The 21,711-nt window shown below is 35.3% G+C and overlaps 3 protein-coding genes across 5 annotated transcripts; all 3 read right to left on the bottom strand.

The window, feature by feature from the left end:
* Positions 1–1,387: 1,387 nt before the first annotated feature.
* LOC107426446 (uncharacterized) lies at positions 1,388–3,495 on the bottom strand. 2 transcript variants are annotated; one of them, XM_060811537.1, is made up of 6 exons: positions 2,969–3,495; positions 2,662–2,843; positions 2,402–2,472; positions 1,992–2,040; positions 1,769–1,861; positions 1,388–1,692 (listed from the first exon to the last, which is right to left on the bottom strand). In XM_060811537.1, the coding sequence occupies exons 1-3, from the start codon at positions 3,341–3,343 to the stop codon at positions 2,445–2,447; spliced, it is 585 nt and encodes a 194-aa protein (XP_060667520.1). In that variant the 5' UTR covers positions 3,344–3,495; the 3' UTR covers positions 1,388–1,692; positions 1,769–1,861; positions 1,992–2,040; positions 2,402–2,444. The 2 variants fall into 2 exon arrangements, 1 of the variants encoding a protein (XP_060667520.1); XR_009634219.1 differs by having other exon boundaries at positions 1,769–1,892; positions 2,402–2,843.
* Positions 3,496–4,039: 544 nt separating this feature from the next.
* On the bottom strand, positions 4,040–7,998 carry LOC107426472 (uncharacterized). The gene is made up of 9 exons (XM_016036670.4): positions 7,859–7,998; positions 6,546–6,758; positions 6,238–6,450; positions 5,963–6,154; positions 5,681–5,881; positions 5,495–5,575; positions 4,710–4,845; positions 4,511–4,603; positions 4,040–4,378 (listed from the first exon to the last, which is right to left on the bottom strand). The coding sequence occupies exons 2-9, from the start codon at positions 6,648–6,650 to the stop codon at positions 4,305–4,307; spliced, it is 1,095 nt and encodes a 364-aa protein (XP_015892156.2). The 5' UTR covers positions 6,651–6,758; positions 7,859–7,998; the 3' UTR covers positions 4,040–4,304.
* On the bottom strand, positions 7,407–10,821 carry LOC107426470 (RPM1 interacting protein 13). Of its 2 annotated transcripts, none has more exons than XM_016036667.4 (3): positions 10,001–10,821; positions 9,129–9,215; positions 7,407–9,032 (listed from the first exon to the last, which is right to left on the bottom strand). In XM_016036667.4, exons 1-3 carry the CDS (start codon positions 10,313–10,315, stop codon positions 7,806–7,808), a joined length of 1,629 nt encoding a protein of 542 aa, XP_015892153.3. In that variant the 5' UTR covers positions 10,316–10,821; the 3' UTR covers positions 7,407–7,805. The 2 variants fall into 2 exon arrangements, with proteins under 2 accessions (XP_015892153.3, XP_024932795.3); XM_025077027.3 differs by having other exon boundaries at positions 9,997–10,137.
* Positions 10,822–21,711: the final 10,890 nt, after the last annotated feature.

Raw genomic sequence — 21,711 nt, 5'->3', positions numbered from 1 at the left:
TTTTTTTTTTGTCAGATTACAATATTTACTAAACTAGAAAAGAAAAGCATGATTTGAACCCAATTTGGAACTTAAATAAAACAAATTAAAGCGATCATAAACACTAGTAAAACTTCTTTTTTCTCAGTATAAACGATAATAAACTAATCTGTGTACATTCATTCGTACATATAAGTAAATTAACTATACATTTATAATAATTCCAACTATGCACTTGAAAAAAAAAAATCATAAAACAAGTAATTATTATAAAATAAATTAAATTCCAAGCGGTGCAGTTGGTTTATATTTCTTGGTTGATTCGTAGCCCCAAAGATGAGTTGTTGTTGTTGTTGTTGTAGTAGTAGTGTTTGCTTCGTTTCCCTGCAGGAAGGCTATAGACAACCTTTTCTTGATAGGCAGTTCATGTGGTGATAATGTCCTAATTGGTTGATGATGATCATTATGATCTTGTTTCCTTTTGAACCCCATTGTCGGTTTCTGATTAAGCTTCAGCTGGAACGACGTCGTTGAGAAGCTTGATTTCTGGGTAGAAATCGAACTCTGCTCTTTGAATAATTCTGACGATGAGCGGATATTGGTTTGGATTTGGAGGAGATCTTTGAAGATTCTTTCTGTCACTAATTCTTCGTCAGTGTCAGCTGTGATTTTCCTAGTCTCTACCAGAGTTTCAGTGACAGACTGGTTTTCCTCGGATTTCTTTGAATAGTCTCCGGCCTTCACCATTTTTCTCACTCTTAAACTCTCTGAATACCTCGACAAATTCCGACTTGGCAAACCCAAATTTCTGTACGAGGTGAATTTATAATGGTTAATTTCCAAATCCTAGAAGTAGTTGGATTTGTTTCCTATTAGCTAGCTGGTTTTCTTTGTATCTGTATGTAACTTACAAATAAATTTGGTTAATCGTTATTGGAAGTTCAATCCTACTTAAATTTGAGCTCCAATCCTACTTAAATTAAGTCAGCCAATAATTAATGGAACAACGTAACGATTATATCAGATTTTAAAAATATTATTAAAAATGTATAACGATAATACCATTTTAATTATCTTTTTATTTTTTATTTTTGCTTTTTTATTTATCTTATAATTATAAAATATAATAGTTGTTTATTATGTAGATTTAATTTTAATTTTCTGACAAGTATGAGACAACAGATTAGGATTGTTCATTTACTTTATTATTATTATTATTTTTGTGTCTCTATCCATGAAGTATTAACACGGCAGATGGCTACTTCGGATTGGATGAAAACTAGCAGTAGATAATCCCCAAAAAATAACACAAAAAAGGGGAAAATATAGAGATAAAAACGCAAAGAAATTCAATGTGTTTAAGAAAATCCAAATGAACCTAAAAAGTTTGTAATCAAAACCATAGAGATTAATCAAAATTACAATTATAAAAGGAAGATCATGGCAATAAGGCTAACACAATCGTTTGGAACGTATAAAAGCCTCATTTTGAAACCCTCAAACGTGTTAGTGGTTTGGTCCACAAGCAATCACAGAGCAATGAAAACGAGACTCTCTTTGACTCAGCATACTCAATCACCTATATACCTTCGACAGAACCAAGCCCAGAGACCCATAACCACGGACCACCAACCTTTTACTCATGGTGGGGTATCCAATTCCCAGCTTTGAACTCGTTGTAGAATTTGGAGATTTTAGAAACAACATAAAACGCTGCAGAATTACATGACGGACAAATGAGAAACCAAAAAAAAAAAAAAAAGAAGAAGAAAAACTTAAGAAAACCCACCTGGGATCCCTTGTATAACGAAGTCAGGTTGTTTCAGTACATCTTCAAGTGTACTTTTTTCGTTTATTTTGACCCATCTGGAAGAGCCTTTGTCTGAATAACATCAAATAAAGTTGCCAGAAAGCTGGTGCATCAAGTATGTATGTGTGTGTATATATATATATATGTGTGTGTGTATATTGACATTGAACATAATAGGAGGAGATGAGGAAAGTAGATGTACCTGCGCTGATGCCAGAATCAGAATCCTCACTTGCATCCTCTTCCTTAGCCTGACAAATCAAAGGCCATATATAATTAATTAGATGCCACTTTCTTAAGACGAAATTTTTTTGGCTTATAACTTATAAGAATAAGAACAACGGTTGTGTGCAGATAGTAGAGACTTAATAGTTCTAAAGAAGAAGAAGGATCAGCACATTCTTCTGGTATTAGGAATTGGAATGGATTCAAGTTTTACATAGGAAGAAGGAATTAAACATCTAATTCCATCGAACAAGATATTCCATCAAACATCTCGTTTTGCTTCCTGCCCTGTTTTATTGATACAATATTCAGATTTTCACATGAACATATTTACAGAGAAAAGGGCTCTGAATTATCATTTTATATAAGCCAGTAAAGCTGCATTACCTCATAGTACACTTCAACAGCTTCACGGGTGTAATTGTTTTGCTTATCGAGTAGCTGAGGCAGATGGATTTCTGAAAACATGTTAGAAAAGCTCAGGATTTCACAACAAGTATGTTTTGCATAACACCAAAAATAAAAACAAAAACAAATTCACCTCATTGATGCAGATAACATGTTTGAAATATCGATCTAAAGCCGTCAAGAAAAATTTCAAAAAAAAAAAAAAAAAAAAGGATATGATATCGAGATGAGATGAAAACATGTCGGTGTCGCAGAAATCCTCAATGAAATCGCACGCCATAACCTCTGGAAAAAGAAGAAGAACCGGCCAATGAATGTTATTCTTGTTCTTATCCCACACTGGCTTTCTTGATCTTGTAATTTCTCGCAGCATTGGCTTCCCAATCTTATAACCTCTCTTTACAATCACAGAAAGAAGTTCCTGGCATTTGCATTTATATATAAATTTAATATCAAGAAAAGAAAAAAAAAATGAATAATTTAGTCGCAAAATAACGGAGAATAGGGAGAGTATTGTAATATAAAATGCAAGTTAAATTAGAAAACCTTAGCTTCCTCTGCAGCGGCTATGGAATCTTGAACATTAAGCTGCTTCTTTTCATGCTCTAACTTGTTCAAATCAATCAGCTTCCAAGATGAGCGCTTTTCTTCGAGTTGTTGTTTTCCAGTTGCAGAGTTTTTCAGGGACGTTGTTGAGGAGCAGCCTGGTTTCTCGGGTAGAGAAGAAGAAGAAGCTTTTTTCTCTTTGGACTTCTGAGAACAGTAATGGATGAATTCTGTTACCACTCTTTCTTCGAGCAATTTCATTTGCTCGTCTTTGTCACTTGTGATTGCTTTGATCTCCGCTAGCATTCGATCGAATGATTCGCTTTCCGGGATTTTCTTGAGTTTCTTGTTGGTGTCTTCTTTAGGCTTCACCATCTTTTCTCAGTTTACTTGTCTCAGAATAGACTAACACTTCAACTTCCAAATGACAGAGCCAAATTCTGTTTTTATAATGTGAATATATAGACAAACAAGGTCCCTACGCAAGCCACTACAATAGTTTCTTGGTTTCTATTAGTAATTCAACACAAATAAAGTTCGTTTATAGAAAAGTGGAAGTTCATTTTTTTTCTTTTTCTTTTTCTTTTTTTTTTTTTTTTTGGGTCGAGGGAACAAAAATGTTAATTGCAAAATAATAATAATAATAATAATAATTATTATTATTATTATTTTCCCCATACACACGTGAGTGGCTTGACAATAATAATAATGCATTTATAAATAAAGATCATTTGATAAAAAACAATGATATTTTTACATTTATTTATTGTACTTAAATAGGTGAAACTGCCAATCTTCAACTGTTATGCATGAATAAGTGGCCTGGAGGCTTCACTTTGGTGAATGTTATAATTCTATCTGATCAATACGGCTGCCATTCATCAACAATTTCATTTAGATTTTTTTTAATTATTTTTGTTCTTTTTTCGGCCAATCAGATTTTTTGCCTTCATTTGAGTTTATTATTTTTTATGGAAGTTGGAATATAAACTCCCAACCAACTATGGAATCCGCTATATCCGAGCGGACGAGTCCCAATACCAGATAATTAATCCAGAAAAGTCAAAGACATTTAAATATGAAAATATATATTAAATATACAACTCTTCAAATCTTTGGTCCAAAGTATTATAAAAAGAGAAACCAACTGACGACTAACACAGAGATTGGGAATTTGTAAAGCATCATTCGCACCGATCTTACAAGTACAGCATTTGTAATTTTCATTCATCTCTTAATGGTTGGTCCAAAGGCAATCACATATCAAAAAATATTGAGACTCATTTGAACCATCAGATATCTCAGAGAAAACCTCCAAGCCGAGCTACCAACTTACTTAAGGTGGAGGAGACCACTTCCCAGCCTTGAATTCTTCGTAGAAACTAGAGCTTTTAGAAACAACATAAAACACTGCATTGCGTTGACAAAGTGCAAACAAAAGCATCAGCGAAACGAATTGAAAATTTCTTTTAGAGCGATGGTAAATGTTTCAGTAAAAGCGTGAGCCATTCATGGATTTGCTAAAGATAATTGAAAACTCACCTGGAATCCCTTGAATAATGAAGTTGTGTTCTTTTAATACATCGTGAAGTGTACGTTTTTCATTTATTTTGATCCATTTAGGAGAGCCTTTGCCTGGATAACATCAAATAAAGTTATCTCACAAGCTGGTGGATACAGAATCAAGCATATAGACATTAACATAAGAGCACATAGAGGCAAATTAACAAATAACACCTACCTGCAAAGTTTCCATGATTAGAACCCTCACTTGCGTCCTTTTCCTCATCCCCAATGCCTTCCACATTGGAAGCTGCTGTCCCCTCCAGGAGATAGCGAAGAATTTTTGTCTTTGATAGACAAACTCCTGAACTAGCCTAACAAATATAGGACAGGTAAAAATGAAGCACATGCACATATATAAGATGCCACTTTACCAAATGAAATGTTTTTATTGCATCAAGATCTTTACGGTAAAGATATATATAGAGGGCTTTAAGTTAAATGATAGATCATATTGCGGACTGACTTGGGTCTAAGATATAAAGAAGAAGGAATTAAACGAGAACGAACTCTATTGAAGATCACTTGTGCTTCCTTTCATGTTTCTTTAATACACTGAGGTTTCCCAGAAAGTCATTAAATGTAGGACCATTTACATACATTTTCTTTTAGCCATAGGATATAAGAAAGAGATGCAGAACTTCAGACCACTAACTGCAATCTCGTTTCTGATAATTGTGGGTCTTTAATGACCTAACACTTGTACAATATTGAGACCCATACCAGGGTCAATGCAAACAAGATACGTTCACTAAACTAAGGAATCTCAAAGAAACAGCAAGTAAAAAGTCCAGTAAATAACAGAACTTCCCAACAATAGAAATATGTAAACTCTTACGTTCACCAATAGAGCATATGCAAAAAGATTTCAACTAGCAATCTCATCGACACAAAAGGACTTGAACTATCATTTGTATAAGCCAGTAAAGCTCCTTCCAATAAAAGCAGCATAAGATGGTTTACCTCATAGTATATTTCAACAGCTTCACGGGTGTAATTGTTTTCTTTATCCCATGGCAGAGGCGGACAGCTTTCTAAAAACATGTTAGCAAGCTCAGGATATCACAAAGTATACGTCGACCTAAAAACAATGCACCTCATATAGATAACAACATTGAAATATTGATTAGCTGTCTAAAAAAAGGATATCATGTCTAGATGAGCTGAAAATATGTCAGTCTCACAGAAATCTTCGATGAAATCACTGGACATAACCTCAGCATAAAGAAGAAGAACCGGCCAGTGAAGAATCTTATTCTTATCTAACACCGGCTTTCTTAATCCAGTAAGTTCTCGAAACATTGCTTTCCCAATCTTATAGCCTCTACTTTCAATCGCTGAAAGAAGATCCTGTATAATTTTGAACAAAGAAAAATTAGCAGTCCAAAGTAACTAAACAAAACATAGCATCATAAACTCCAATTATCCAACCTTAGCTTCTGCAATGGCGCTGGAAACTTGAACCTCGCGCTGTTCAAGTTCAAACTTTTGCAAATCAATCTGTCTCAAAAGTTTCTTCAGTTCTTCGTTATTTGGGTCGTGTGCAAGTCCATTCTCGCAATGGGATTTTGCTTCAGACAGTAAATTCAGAGCCAAAGACGCTTTAGCAGCTCGATACAATGCCTAGTCAATATTCATTCATGTAGCTTTGGATGACAGGAACAAAAATTCAACAGCGTCCAAAATTCAAATAACGAAAAGGGTACCTTAACATTTGTGGGACAGAGCCTAATTGCTTCTTGGGCATCGGTAAGAGCTCGTCTGTAATTACCGAGCAGAAGATTGACATGCGCTCTATTTGAAAAGATAACAGAGTTATCCGACTCACTTAAAGCTTTCTGATCGATAGCCCTCGTGTAACAATCTATAGCATCATTATAATGCTTTTTTCCCATTTTAACGTACTGGTTACCTTTTTCCTGCGAACCCAATAAAAAAATTTACAATTTTCTATTTATTTCTTTGACAGAGACAGAGACACAAACAGAGAGAGAGAAATAGAGAAAGAGAGGACCTTGAGTTCAATGGCAGCAGACTCTTTGAGGGCGGCAATAGCGTCAAGGTCCGCTTTCTCGCTTTCCGTCATGGGTTCAGACCCAGTCTCCACCCATAGTGCCATGGCTTCCCTATATCTGCTGGTTTTTCCTACTTTATTTGCAGAGAGACAGAGACACAGAAACACAGAGACAACGCGCACACCTCGACGTTAACAGTCTTCAGCGGCACCCTATACAGAACATAAGAGAAAGCCTACTCTTTTAACTATAAAGTACAAACATCGGACAAACTTTGCAACCCCGCTGAAACGTTATTTGGTCTCTAAATTGGGTTTTGTCGAAGAGGGTTCTAGGCTCGGGCCCTTTATTAATTTTGTATAAATTTTGGTCATCCCCAATCAAATTTTAAAAGAACGAAAGAATATAATGTGACTACAATTTAAACCGAGTTTTGTCTATTTGTACTGTCAGAACCGAGAAGCGTGTTACATTGCGAAGACCGGAAAAGTACAGTTGAATACCGATTACATTTGGTGAGGAAGATAAGCTGAAAAATTATGATTTTGTACATTATGTTTTTGCACATTAATGCTCAATCATAACAACGAATTAATGACATTCATTAAAAAAAAAATTTAAAAAAATTTAAAAAAAAAAGAAAAAGAAAAAAAGACAACAACAACAACAACGACAACAACTAATTAATGATCCTTATGGCTTTTCATTTTTTATTTATTTCATTATACTAGCAAATATGAATTGAGGACTCAAAGTACGTTTATTTTTACGAATCACGTTGGTCTTTATGAGGTATTACATGCCTTTTTCATTAAAAAATAAAATTTTGACAACATGGCACTTTTGCCGGCCACACTGAATACTGCAAGGAGCAACTTCAGAAATTGGAAAGGGGCAAAATTTTACGTAACCTCGAAAATTCATGAACTAGAATGCCAAGTAACAGAAGGACAAGAAGCTGGAATAGCGTAAATAGTATTTGCCAATAAAAAGTAAGTAGAAAAAGGAAAACTTAGAGACAAAAAATAATAACCAGCCCCTAATCCCTCCATAGAGTATCTTCTACCTACGGATACTTTCAACTTTGTACACTTTGATTCATCTAATAACTGTACACTACCAAATCTCCTTCAGTTTTCCAATATAAGCAAGTAGAACACCAGTTGTGTTGCTTAACTTATTTACAAGAAGCAAAGTTATGTGTGGGTCAGCATCTTCTGCTTCACATACTTAAAGGAAGCATATCAAGAGTGAGAGTCCTACACATGAGCAAGCCCATTCCAGGAGGTTTCAAAATCAAATAAAAGCATACCTGCATCTACAGGAGGTTCAGGAGATAACATATTTAGTTGAGATGGCCAAGAACCATCTGAACTTCCGGGGGCAGACTGGTCCATTAACCAGTTCTCAAAGTCGAAGGTCACTGAGCTAAGATTATTGCTCTGAGTAAACTCGGGATTAGACTCTTTAACAACAGATGTATCATAAACAGGCTCTGTATTTTGAACTTGAGATTGTTCAACATGACCTTGTTGATTGCCTAGACTGGTATTGTTCACCCAACCATAGTTATAATCTGGAAAACTCATATCTGTGGCACTTGCAATTTGATTGCTTTCTAGACCGAAATTTTGGCTGGCAGTTTCACTCAGATTTCCATACTGACAGACACTTTGTTCATGATTTTGTATTTGATTCCCATTTGGATAGAAATCCTGGCTATGATTTGATAATGGAACAGGCTGACTATATATTTGGGTTTGGGAAGGCAGAGTGTTCCCCACTGCGTTGGCCAAGTTGGGTTGCGAGGAGCTTTGGTTTGTGCTGGAGCTAACATCCTCCCACCTGAAGGTATTCGTGCCATTTGACATTGCCATCGTAGTGGGATTTCTAGCATATTGCAAAGGATTGGCACAACCATCCTTGTTCGATGAGCTGTACATGGATTGACTCATTGGCAAGGAAACCCCAAAATGTCGTGACCTCTTAAACAATGTATTATGGGAAGGGGCAATTTGGGGATCAAAATTACCCATCTGATGAAATTTGCTTCTCCGGATGTTATTATTCCGAGGACCAACACTTGGAATCTGTCGAGAAATCACGCGAGGATGGACTCTGTTCTTATTCATAATAAACCCTGGTTGTTGGCTTCTAACTTGGCTTATGATATTTGGGACGGAAAAGTTGGATGAGGTGCAAGCACGGAGAGCGGCAGGCCTAGACACTTGATTCTGCTGTGTTGGGCTAGGTGACAAACAAATAATATTGGGTGGTGCAACTGGGTTAACTTGAGGTAGAGTAATAGATAAAGAAGTATCTGAAATTTTTGAAGTTGAAAATGCTGCATTTTTCCCCGACTTCAAGTTACTTCTCTGAATATTCCATCTCTTCTCTTTATCAGTAGCATGACAATGGTCCATACTGGAGATGCCAGTACCCCAATTTAAACATGGTGCAAGCGAGTCACAAACATAACAGTGACACTGCATTTACACAAGGACAGTTCAAATGCTAAGTACAACACAATTTGTAGAACATTGTACATATTCCATAAGCCATAGTAATAAGTGCGATATTACCTGGTTGCAGTGCTTCTCATGTGGGGTAGTACTGAAAGGAAAACTAGCACAAAGATGACGGGAATGAGGGAAGTCTCTGCATGCAATCTGCATCCAAATGTAAAAAAGAAGTAAATGTCAGCATCAGATATGGCACTTAAATCCTCTCAGCCAAGTCAAAGGAAAAAAGGATTTAGAATATGACATAATGTGAATATGCAACTGCTCAATGAAAAAGAAAAGGGAAAATTTTGACTTAATATAATACCAATCAACAAAAGATGATGTAACTCAGCAGAATCCAATAAGTGACTCTCAGTTGTACTTCTACCAGCCAAGTAAACAATAAATATGTTTCTTACAGTTTCACATGTAAACATTAACGCTGCTATTGCTAATGTATCAATGAAATATCATTTCACGGTATTACATCTACTATGCACCTGAATTCAGATTGTAACTCCATATCTTATAATTGGTTAGCAGCTCAATTTCAAATACCGTGTAAAAAGGAGATCTCTAAAAACCCAGAAGATGGAGTAACCAGCCCAAATTCTGTGCTTTCTCTTTTCCATCTTAACCTTGTGAAATTCTAATATTGCAACAATTTTCACTTTCACCTAAGCTCAGGTATATCATTAGAACACAATTGAATTGCTAACACTACGCTCAGGCAAAGAAACCCACAACTAAAACAGTGCGAAAGCTCTTTTCCGAAAGAAGTAAATAAAGAAAGGAAATGCTATTAAGCTTGTAATTCAGAACAAAGTTTCAATCAAACTTATTGTAATTGTTCAATTAGCCCCTGCTTCTTCTTCAGAATTTTTTCTTAGCAAATGCATAGACAGATGGTAAACCCACTTGAAAGATAAATTTAATTGATACATACATACCTGACCCTTCTCAGCAACGATAAGCAACTCGTCCGAACCACCGGTCGAATCTTCCGCCGCCTCAACAGGTTTATCTGGGTCACCATCCAAAACCACACAATCATCGTCCACATCTTTCAGTGTCTGCCTCGAAGACTTTGACCTTGGCTTCGGGTTGACCTCACCCACAACCACGACCTCATCGGACTCCTCGTCCGTCTCTTCATCAACGTCGCCGAGAAGCTCCGATATCCAACTGTAATCGTCCGACCTGGGCTCGCTCCGATCCTGCTCTTCATCGGAGCTAATATCAAATACTATACGCCCCGGATCCATAACCCACCAAAAAAGATAATGATATTGATAAATAATCACAAACTAGGGTTCTTCAAAAACCAAAAAGAAATCTCCGAAAATCTACAATTTTTCATCTCTTTTGTTGAACTAGTAAATAATTTTCAAAAAGAGAAATCGAAAATCGAAAGTGTAAAAGAAAAATATTAGATATCATCATTATTGAAAACCAATTTTTAATAAACCGCTTCAACAAAAAAGTAATAATAATAATAATAATTCAAAGATTCTCGACAAATATAAGGGTTAGTATTTATCCCGGAAATTTTCTCTGAATAGAAAGAAAATTTTACCAAAAAAAAAAAGGTTTTTATTGTTTTGATTGCAATCGATTTTGGAGATGGTGTATAATTGGAAATGTTGGGGTTTTGAAATAGATTGTAGATTTTCGGGAGAATTTAGAAAATTGAAGGGCCTGAGAGAGAGAGAGAGAGAGAGAGAGAGAGAGAGAGAGAGAAGGGTGCCGATTCTGCTGAGTGTGAGAAACTGATGAGTGGAATAATAAAAAATGTATACCTAAATTGAGAACAGTCAGGGATATTTATGAAATTATAGGTTTAGAGTATGGACAGATTTGGAATAAGGAAAAGCAATTTTTGGACCTCCCAACAAAACCAAAAAAAATTAAAAGAATAAAAACAAGGAAAAGTCCTTGTACGTTCTTTGTTTCCTATCGAACACGTTACAAGTCAACAAGAATGAGTATTGACCGTTCGATTGAGCGCTTGACTGCGCAGCTCATAATATTGGGTTTTTTCGATAAATAGCCATAACTCCATTTTAGAAAAATAGTAAAATTTTTTTTTTTTAAAAAAAAACTAGCTACCTTGGAACAAAAATACTTTTGATAAAATTGAAAATTATGCAAAAGGTTTTTTTTACACCCTTTCCTTTCTTCCTCTACACAGCCGTTCGTGGGGGTGGGGTTTCTACACAGCCGTTCATGGGGTTTCTCTAAACTCTTTGCATCTCATCGCTTCTCATTTTCATTTTTTTGTATTTTCTCATATCTCAAACTAAAATCAGGTAAAAATTTTATCTTTTTTCTTATTAGATGAAAGTAAGTAAATATGTGTTTTTTTTGTTTTTTCTCTTTCTCTTTTTTCTTGTAAGTTTTATTAGTTTAGGGTTTTTTAAGCTTTTTATTTGATATGGGTATGCAAGAAATTAATTTATGAGATGTTATATGTGATTTTAAAGATACTTAGGTGGCATATGGTTTGAAAATGGGAGAAATTTTGTGTAAAACTGAAAAATCGCGAAAAACAATAAAACGGAGGAAATTTGGCGAAAAAGATGAATTTCCGCCAATTTCCTCCAGTTTGTCAGTTTTCGCAAAATTTCCGCCAATTTTCCGCTAGTTTTCTGCCAGTTTTCCGCCATTTTTCCGCCAGTTTTCCGCTAATTTTCCGCCATTTTTCTGTCAGTTTTCCGCCAATTTTCCGCCAGTAGGAAAAAGCTATATTTGGCCCAAAAAAAAAAACAGAATCAACTTTTTTAATACAGTTAATATGTTTGTTTAGTATTATTTAAAATTTTATATATTTATTGATTTAGTTTAACGTTATTCATTTAATTTTGTAGTAAAATGGAAGATGATGACATTGTAATTGCGGTTTTATACAATGGAACATTGGTACAAAATGATAGTGGTGATTGGGAATATCGAAATGGTAAAAATGTAATGGTTTCCGTCGGCAAGAGATACACAAAATCAGAGTTAGAGGATGAGATTTTCAATTCTATTGAGATAGATCGAAATGAATATTTGCTAAAGCTAAAATGGATATATGGACGATGTGCAGAAAAGTTGGATCCTACAGAAATACGATGTGATAGGGATGTGAAATGCTTTCTTCAAGAAGTGAGGAATGGAGGGATGACAATGATGCGGCCTCCATTTTATGTTGAGGTGATTTCAAAAGTTGAACATGTATGTAGAAATGTTCATCAAACAGCATTTGCTTCGGATAGTGGGAGTAATCTTCATTCTTTTTCTTGTCCTCCAATTGGCGCTCGTCTACCACAAGCTTCCGGTACTGAACCTATTCAGGCTACATCTCAGGAAATTATGGTTCAAGAAACTCAGTTTAGAGATCAAGTTGATGTTCGTGGGGCCTGGACATCATTTAACATTCACGAAGGAGTTGATGTTGGAGGTGACTATGCTGAACGGTTTCCTAACGACGAGGAGTATGAGCAGTTGCATCATATTGATCATGATGAGAATTACAATGCAGCAGGGGATGATGTTGGTCATAATGATGTAGATTTTGATCATGAGTTGCCGGACAATGATAATGATATGCATCCTGAAATGAACAATGAAGGAGTTGATAATGTTAGGGTTCATCGTGCTACAAGTGACCACATATCATCGAGCAACAGAAGTGGTTCTATGGCCATATTTTCATCAAAGTTCACTGGCTGTGAGAGCATAGTAGTTGGACAATTATTTTGCAACAAACGTGACCTACAAAATAAACTAAGTATCTATTGCATGAGGTTGAGGTTGTATGCTTGGAAAATACTTGTAAATAAACTAAGGAGTTCAAGGTGACACGGTCAACTACACAACGGTATGAGGTTGTATGCTTGGAAAATACTTGTAAATGGCGACTACGTGCAACCACATTTAAAAATGGAGAAATATTTGTTGTGAGAATTTTTGATAATGTACACAGTTGCTCGTTAGATATCGTGCATCGAGAACACAAGCAAGCCAGTAGCCGGGTTATCGGGCAATGTATCAAATCTAAATATGAAGGTATTGCACGTGTTTACAAACCCAAAGAAATTCAACATGATTTTTTGCAGAAATATGGGGTGAATATAAGCTACAACAAAGCATGGAGAGGTAAAGAGTATGCACTTAACAGTGTTAGGGGATCTCCAGAGGAGAATTTTGCTAAGTTACCTGCCTACTGTTATGAGTTAGTGTCGAAGAACCCTGGGACTGTTACACGTATCAAAACAGACGATAATAACAATTTTATATATTTTTTTATGGCGATTGGAGCAAGCATTAGAGGATTTAAATCCCACATAAGACCCGTATTGGCTGTTGATGCAACTACATTGAAAGGGAAATACAAAGGGTACATGTATATTGCATCGGGCATGGATGGCAATAAGAAAATATATCCTTTGGCTTTCGGCATTGGAGATGGAGAGAACGAGCAAGCATATACATGGTTTTTCCAAAACCTGAAGGATGCCATCGGAGATTTTTCAGATTTGGTGTTTGTGAATGATAGACACCCCCTATTGAAAGGGTATTACGCAAAGTTTTTCCCAATGCATACCATGCGTTGTGCACGTACCATATAAGCAGAAATATTAAAGCAAATGGACATGCGAAAGATGAATCAATAATACAATGTTTCATGCTCGCAGCTAGTGCATATTTGGTTGAAGATTTTGAGTTTTATATGGGGCAAATTGAGGCAAAAAACAGTAGGGCTGCCCAGTACATTCGATCATGTGACCCTACAAGGTGGGCACGTTCTCTTTGTCCATGTAGAAGGTACACTATCATGACCACCAATATTGCAGAAAGCTTGAATGGCATTCTGCTAGATGCTAGAGAGATGCCAATAGTAGCATTAATAGAGCACATACGAGATTTACTGCAAAGGTGGTTTTATGAGCGACGTACTACAGGTGCAAAATTGACAAAGCCTGTGACTGACCATATGGAAGAGCAACTCAAACTACGAAATTTGGAGTCCATCAGACTACGTGTGAAAGCCATTAATATGCATGAATTTCTTGTGGAAGGTGGGAGTTTGAGGGGTACAGTTAATCTCCAATCAAAAACATGCTCATGTAAAGTCTTCGATCTTGATCAATATCCTTGTGATCATTGTATTGCCGCTTGCAGAGACCGAAAAATTGCTCCTTATGGCATGTGTTCTCATTACTACACCGCGGATGCATATCGTGCAGCTTATGCTGAGTCCATTTATCCTTTGTTAGATGAAAAACAGTGGCATGTCCTGGATGACGTGGCAAGTCGGATTGTTCTTCCACTAATATGGACACGTAGGCGAGCCGGTAGACCGAGGATGCAACGCATACCATCCGAAGGTGAAGATGTTATTGGACGTAGATGTAGCCGATGCGGTGGTGTTGGACATTATAGGCAGAGATGTACAAATCCATTGTCTTATGCTTCGAATTAGAAAGTTTTAATTTAGTGTTATGGTTTAATATGTTTTGATAATTATTTCATATATTGGATATAATATTTTCTACTCCACGGTGGAAGATTTATTAGCAATCTTTTTTTTTTTTTTGAATTTAATCCTAAATGAAAAGAGACTTTTTGGAATTGATTTTCAATCTTTAGTTTACATATCATTTTATGAAATGTCCAAATGATTTTGAAAATAAAAACAAACATATATCAATTTTTCTTTTATTTAAAATGGTTATTGATTTTAAATGTCACTACATTTTTTGTTAATTCCATCTTCATCTTATATAATATTTGTCTCCACTCCCAATTTTTTTTACCCTACTATTAACTTATATAATCTATTAGAAATTGATTTTCCAAGTGGAGGAAATTGGTTTCTAATATAATTATTCAACGATTTCCGCTTGGAGGAAATGTTTTCCAACAGGAGGAAAACTATTTCCGCTTGGAGGAAAATTTTTCCACCTGGCGGAAATTTTTTAAAATTTGCAATTGAGCTTTTAAGGCGTTTGTGCATAACGGAATTCTAATAAATAAACATGGCACATTTCCTATAAGGTCAATTACTTATCCTTACATCAATACCACATTGTTATCTTTGTTAAATGAACATTATAAGCCACCATTATATTTACAATTAAAAGTCAAATATAATAAATAATATGCATCTATAAACATGACAAAAGGAAAGAAAAATGCATCACCACGCAGCTCATATGCTAAGTTCTTTGTTGTAAGCCTCATATGCATACTTCTTCCTAAAGAACTCCATGTCATCTTGTATGAATGTCAATGGTAATCTAGCATGTAAAAATTCAATGGTCTTGAGTGTAAATATGCCACAGTCACCACTACAAAAACAAACAATTATTATAACATATATTAGTATTATTAGAACCATATTCAATAGTTAATATTTATTCAACAAACATGTAAGTATTAAAGGGTTTTACAGAAGTTCGATCTACAATTAACCTTTGCCCTCGATATCTCCGAGTCCCAAAACCTTCGTTGGTAATCTGAATCCATTTATCTGCAAATCAAATACAACAAAACATAACAGATGGAGGAAACATTTTTTCCGACACGAGAAAAACCTGAAGGACAATTTTTCCGCCCGGAGGAATAAATTTTCCGCCTGGAGGAAAAGGTTTTCCGCCTGGAGGAAAAAATTTCCTCCAGGAGGAAAAAAAGAGGAAATATTTTCCTCGGGGTGGAAAATTTTCCAAAACCTAAATAACATACACCTAACGGGATTTGTGCAACAATATAATGAAAATGGCTAAAGAATATTTTCAAACCAGCGCATAATACATTATACATTAGTAGTGTACATTATACATTGCTTCCTAAGGATAACCTATAGATATATTATGGTTTCACATTCAAACCTCCCATTAAATTCAAACAAAAACACAACTTCACAATAGTTTTAATTTCACATTTTACATTCTAACCATGCAACACAAACATTTCTGTCACACCAAATAACACAATATTATAAGCATAGCGCATAATGACAAGGTTCAAAATTGTAAAACTCATTCAATACAGCACAACTAAAGGTTTTCAGATAAGTTCGTTACATTAAAGCGAAATTAGTTTGCAAAATATTTTCTATGTTGTACAGAGAAGCAACTTACATTAATGGGGGACAAACCACCACCAATGCTTCTCTATCTATTTATATATCTCTCTCTCTCTTTATCTATCTCTGTGAGTGTATGTGTAATTTTATCAGCTTGCACTTGTAACTCCACGATCGCAAATTTTGTGCTTCAATTTTCTGTTCAGTCCATCAGTTGCTCCTCCAATGCTGAAAGAAATAGAAAATCAATATTAGTAACCATGCAGCAATCAAATTTAGCATATTATATGTGTAAGATGTGCATATGAACAAGAGCATATGAGAAATTTGGAAATTTTCCACCAACAGAAAAAAACCACAAGAAGCATAAACCCTTTTAAACAAATATAATCCATACAATTAGGTATGTCTAACCAGTCATAAGCCAGATCTCAACATGAAAACCAAGAAAAACAACTAACACTCCAGTTAAAATCTCTGTTCTGGTTGCCTAATCAATTCACTCAAGTCAAAACACTCCATATCAGCAAAGATATTAGCCCATCATTGCATGAGATGTGGTATGCGATTTCAATTTGTGATAAATCCTATGATTCAAATTAACCATTTAGTGACACTTGGTTCTATCCTTTAGAACCACATTCTCATGTCAGCTAAAACTTCTGAAATGCTCAATAAGTTTGGTTGTAAAAGTATGGTTACTGCTAGAGCAGTTAATTCATAATGCATTCACTATAATTTTAGCAGGCAATGTCCTGTAACCAAATAGAAACGCAGACTTCCATAGTTAACCATTGGAATAAAAAATTACTTGATAAACTGATTTGGGGTGGTTGAGACTGAAGGCTCCCTCTCATGGCATCACATTGTCCATGAAAACAAATATTGTTATAATTACAGCTTCACAATAAAGAACTGAGCACATAGCCTAAGAACTGAATAACAATGCTTTAATTTAGTAATGCTGGTTTAAAGCACACGTATATGGCATGGACTAGTTGCTCTAGATGTTCATGTTATTTATACCCAAAAAATAAAAATAAAAAAATTAAACTCCACACCTCATAAAATTTGACTAGAAAGCTAGTTTCATCATCAGAAGATAAAAGAGGAAGAGAAGTTTACTTGCCAAATCTGTTCAAGCTGAAATGCAAGAAATCCAAACTTAAAAAGCTTCAAAACTCAACAATGACATCTCACCAAACACCCATCTAAAACCACGTGCAAGGTTCCCATCGGATAGAGAAGCCAACAAAGAGTGATATTGATTTGGGGAAAGTAAACATGACAACTCTAGTACTCAAGTATTCTAGGAAACTGAAACTCTTTCAATCTGACATGAAGGCATAGAAAAGGTCTATATACCATCCACAAACAAGCCTTTCATTGTCCTCTCAGCAAAATTCTTAAGCCCCACATATTAGTAAGAATATCAAACACCTTTGATGAATATTCCTACTCATAAAAATGATTCAATTATACACATTTCCTACTTCTTTTTGAAATATTTTCCTATTTTGCAAACAATGACAGTTCTTCCTTTTATGCTTCCAGCTTCATTTGTCCAACTCTCAAATTTAGATTCTATAGTAGTAGTGGTAGTAATAGTAGTAGAAGTAAAATCCACTACCAGTGGAAACTCAAGTGAGAGCATTGAACATGGTGATAATGGGTTAACTAGTTTTCATGAAAATCCCACCTCCTAGACCTCATAGGATAATACTGGTTTCACATGGACAGAGTGAAGGAAACCTATATAAGATGGCTTATAGATGAGTTGCTGATCCAAAAATTGCACTGACAAAGAAAGGAAAAGCTGAAGCTGAATAATGTGGGAAAAGAATCAAAGAGATGATTGAGAAAGACAATCTTCTCTATATATCTCCCTATAGAAAAGCACATGGAACATTTGAAAAGTCCTGTTCGAGAGCACTCAAGAATTGCTGGTATGAGAGAAGATCCTCTTCTAAGATAGCATGATTTTGGTACATAGAAGAGCCTATTCTAAGAGAGCAAGATTTTGGTACATACTACACAGATTAACAAAACCCACTTAGTTTTTTTAAAATCTTTATGTGATCCTTTGAACTGAGTTTGATTTAGATTTTTCTTTTGGGAAAAGGGAATTTTCATGATGAGGAGCACTGAGAGTAGACATTGATATTGGAAGTTTTCAGCAACTAGTTGATAGAAACCCAAAAATGAACAAGGTGATTGCCTCACATAGTCTACCCCTTCGGACTGTTTATAATGGGGTGGTACAAATAACAAATGGACGGCTGAACAGTTTGTGAGACTTAGAAACTTGGGTAATGGAAACACGGTTGTTATGGAGAAAGGTTATAGTGGAAGGTAATTTTCTTCTTCATCTTGATACTGAGTTATCAGGAACAGGGCAAAAGCATGCATTATATCTCAATTGGTACAAAATCTTCAAATAATCATACAATTATATAATTATATATATATATATATATAGCTTAAATGAGACAAGACCCAAACTATATGTATAATGTTCTATACACCAAAACTAGGTCAAAACAATTTATGTGGTAAATCAGACAAGTAGACATGATGAATTATCTCCTATATCTGTTATTTTCTTTCTCGGACCTTAGGAAATATGATTTCAGAGGGTGCGTTTGGCATATATAATGGACTCTCTGTATGATAGAAATATGAAATAATGCCCTAACTCTCTCTCTCTCTATTTCTATTTCTCTTTCTGTTTTGGAAAATTATATGAAAGCTGAGGACAGTGAAGCTGCACGCACCCAAAAAGAATGCTCTGCTATTTGACTCGGAATGCAAGCAATAGTGAGCTATGGCACACTTTCTGTGTACTTGAAGATTTTAAGCAAACAAGAAGAAGAAGAAAAATGTTAAAGTTGTTGGAAGCACCGGTGCTTTCAGAGAAAGGTTACCTTGCAGCTATGGCAACGGCTAGCCCCTGGTGGGAGGACGATGACGGCGAACGGCACTATAGTGGTGCGAGGATGATTACGGTGGCAAACGGTATGGAAGGCGTTGCCTTTTGTGTGTCTCCTCTGTCTCTGGTAGCTCTCAATCGAACGACTCTTGCCGACACAACAATGGACGAGGACGATGCCGGCGAATGGGAGACGAATGTCGGTGAAAATGGTGGCCGGGATGGTAATTTTTGAAATGCCCTAGCTGCGTTTTCAAACGTTTTCAAAGGGAAAGTAAAAAAAACAAAACCGAAACCAAAAAAAATAACTAAACACGACAAAAGGCCTTTTGATAGAGAAAAGAACAAAAAAAAATATATATAGATAAGGGTACTTTAGTCCAAAAGGGTAAAATATTGGTTAGTTTTAAAAAAAATAAAAAAATTTGCTATTTTTCTAAAATGGAGTTGTAAGGTGGCTATTTATGGAAAAAAAACCCATAACATTTTCCCTTCTGTTTTGTGAATCACACGGGCAGCCCATAGCTTAACAGTTTTGGTATTGAAAGAGGCCAATAATCTTAGATAGAAAAGAAAGCTTTTAAAATGAAAAGCCCATTAGTATCATCTCAATACAAAATTTGATAAAAATGAAAAAGGGGTTGAAAATTAATTAGAGTTTATACTATATATAAATTTGATAAAAATGAAAATACATCTTTAAAATAAGAGTGGTTTTATTGGACAGTTCATCTAATTTTGTTGCCTCATTGGGAATTTGGGATGCATTGGATAACCAGAACTGGGCCCTCCACTGCGTCCCCTTGAGAACCAGACAATTATTTGACTATACGGAAAAACTCATCTAGTCCACACAATGGGACAGCAAAGTCACTCAAAACACTAACATACACACACAAACATTTTATACATGTATAAAAGGGGAATTTGGTCCAATGCTCTTGTTTTAAAGGGCTTGATGAAAAATACCCCTCTTTCTTTAAACTTTTTTTTATCTACCCATGTTTTTTTCAATATTCTAACTCTACCCTTATCTTTTAAATCACTTACAATTTTTTTCTTCCTCTTACCAGTATCCCACCTACCACATTTCGTATCTAATTTCCCTCCCCTCCCCCCCCCTCTCTCTCTCTCTCTCTCTCTCTATTTCTTATATGTTTTTTTGTTATTTTATTTGATATTTCTTTTGCTCCATTCCATTTCCTTTTCCTTCTTCTCCACATGATTCTTTTCCCTCTCACTCTCTCTTTCTCTAGGATCCATTTCCCTCCTTACAATAGGAGCTCTTAAATTCTTCCAGCAACTTCTTCCCTCTCCCGACGACTTTTCTTTCTCATCTTCACGGCTTCGGTTATCTACAGAACTTATTAGTAGGGCAAACGGTGGTCAGAACCTATGCCATGTCAACACAACCCCTTTTTGCAATCTTCCCTCAAACCTATCCTCACTCACGATACGTGTTCTTAGGGAAGATAACAAACCAACCACAGCAGGTAAGCATTGCCCTTTCTCCTTTCATCCCTTTTCGACTTTTTTCGATTTAGAAATTCTAGTCTAGTTTATACTTTGAATGCATGAATAAGGAGATAGTATTATGTTTTAGAATTCCATCATTATCATTAAGCTGTTAAGTAGAACATGTTTTTTGCCAATGGTTATATGGAAAGCTTTGGTGCGATAGAGGTGAAGATTTTTCTTCTGGAAGTTTGGCATGTCATTCTTTACAATGACCCACTAATAAATTTTTTCATCAAATGTTAAAAAGTTAACCAAGTCTTTTTTCATTAGTTTTCATTATATTATCACTTTGGACCTGGACTTCCAATTAATTTATGCTAGCCCTTCGGACCTGGACTTCATCAATGGATATGTTTCATAACAGGGTCCTATAGATTTGGTGGCTAATTTTCTTCTGTTCTAGTGTTTAATTGGCCAAATTTCATATTCATTATGTGCTCTTTTTATATTTTCTTTTTAATGCTCATTCTTGATGTGATTTCTTGAACAAGCTATTGGTACTTCAAAGAGGCATAATGAATTAAAGAAATTGTTTTCCCTATAAAGTGGATACACTAGTCAAACAGAAGAAGAATTTGTGAAAGAACTAAAACCCTAAGCAGCCTTACAAGAAAATACATTTTTCATTACTGTTATTATGATAATAAGTGTTATTTATTAAATCTGATTTCCATGTTCAAAAGGTGTCATTTACATATATTCTATACAGGGGAAAGATGGGCGCATCACTTCATAGGGCTTCAAAAAGACAGGCAATACAGTTAAAACCTCCATACCTTATGGTAAAAATTGTTTTCTAAATCTTTTTATTTTGCTTTTATCTCATGAATACACTTATTTATATGGTGAAAACTGACACTAACTTTTGTAGCTTGTGCATGTATGTTTCATTCTAATATAAAGAGAAATCTACCTCTTATTTTGTACATGTACTTTATCTTATTTTCTGTTTCTCTTGGTTATTTATTAGCGTGCATTTCTTCCTCCATATTCGAAGTACAATTTGTTTGTAAGTTATGTCCTGTGTCCACTGTCTTCTTAGTGTTTACTCGTTGAAATTTATCTTTTAAGCATATCTTGATTTTGTAGCCCTTTTTTGACATGTTTGGATATGGAGGACCTATTGCATCTATGCATTTAGG

This window comes from Ziziphus jujuba, chromosome 9 (genome assembly GCF_031755915.1).
Source record: "Ziziphus jujuba cultivar Dongzao chromosome 9, ASM3175591v1".
Lineage (NCBI taxonomy): Eukaryota > Viridiplantae > Streptophyta > Magnoliopsida > Rosales > Rhamnaceae > Ziziphus > Ziziphus jujuba.
Note: the sequence above shows the minus strand (reverse complement) of the source record. Positions and strands in the feature narration are given on the sequence as shown.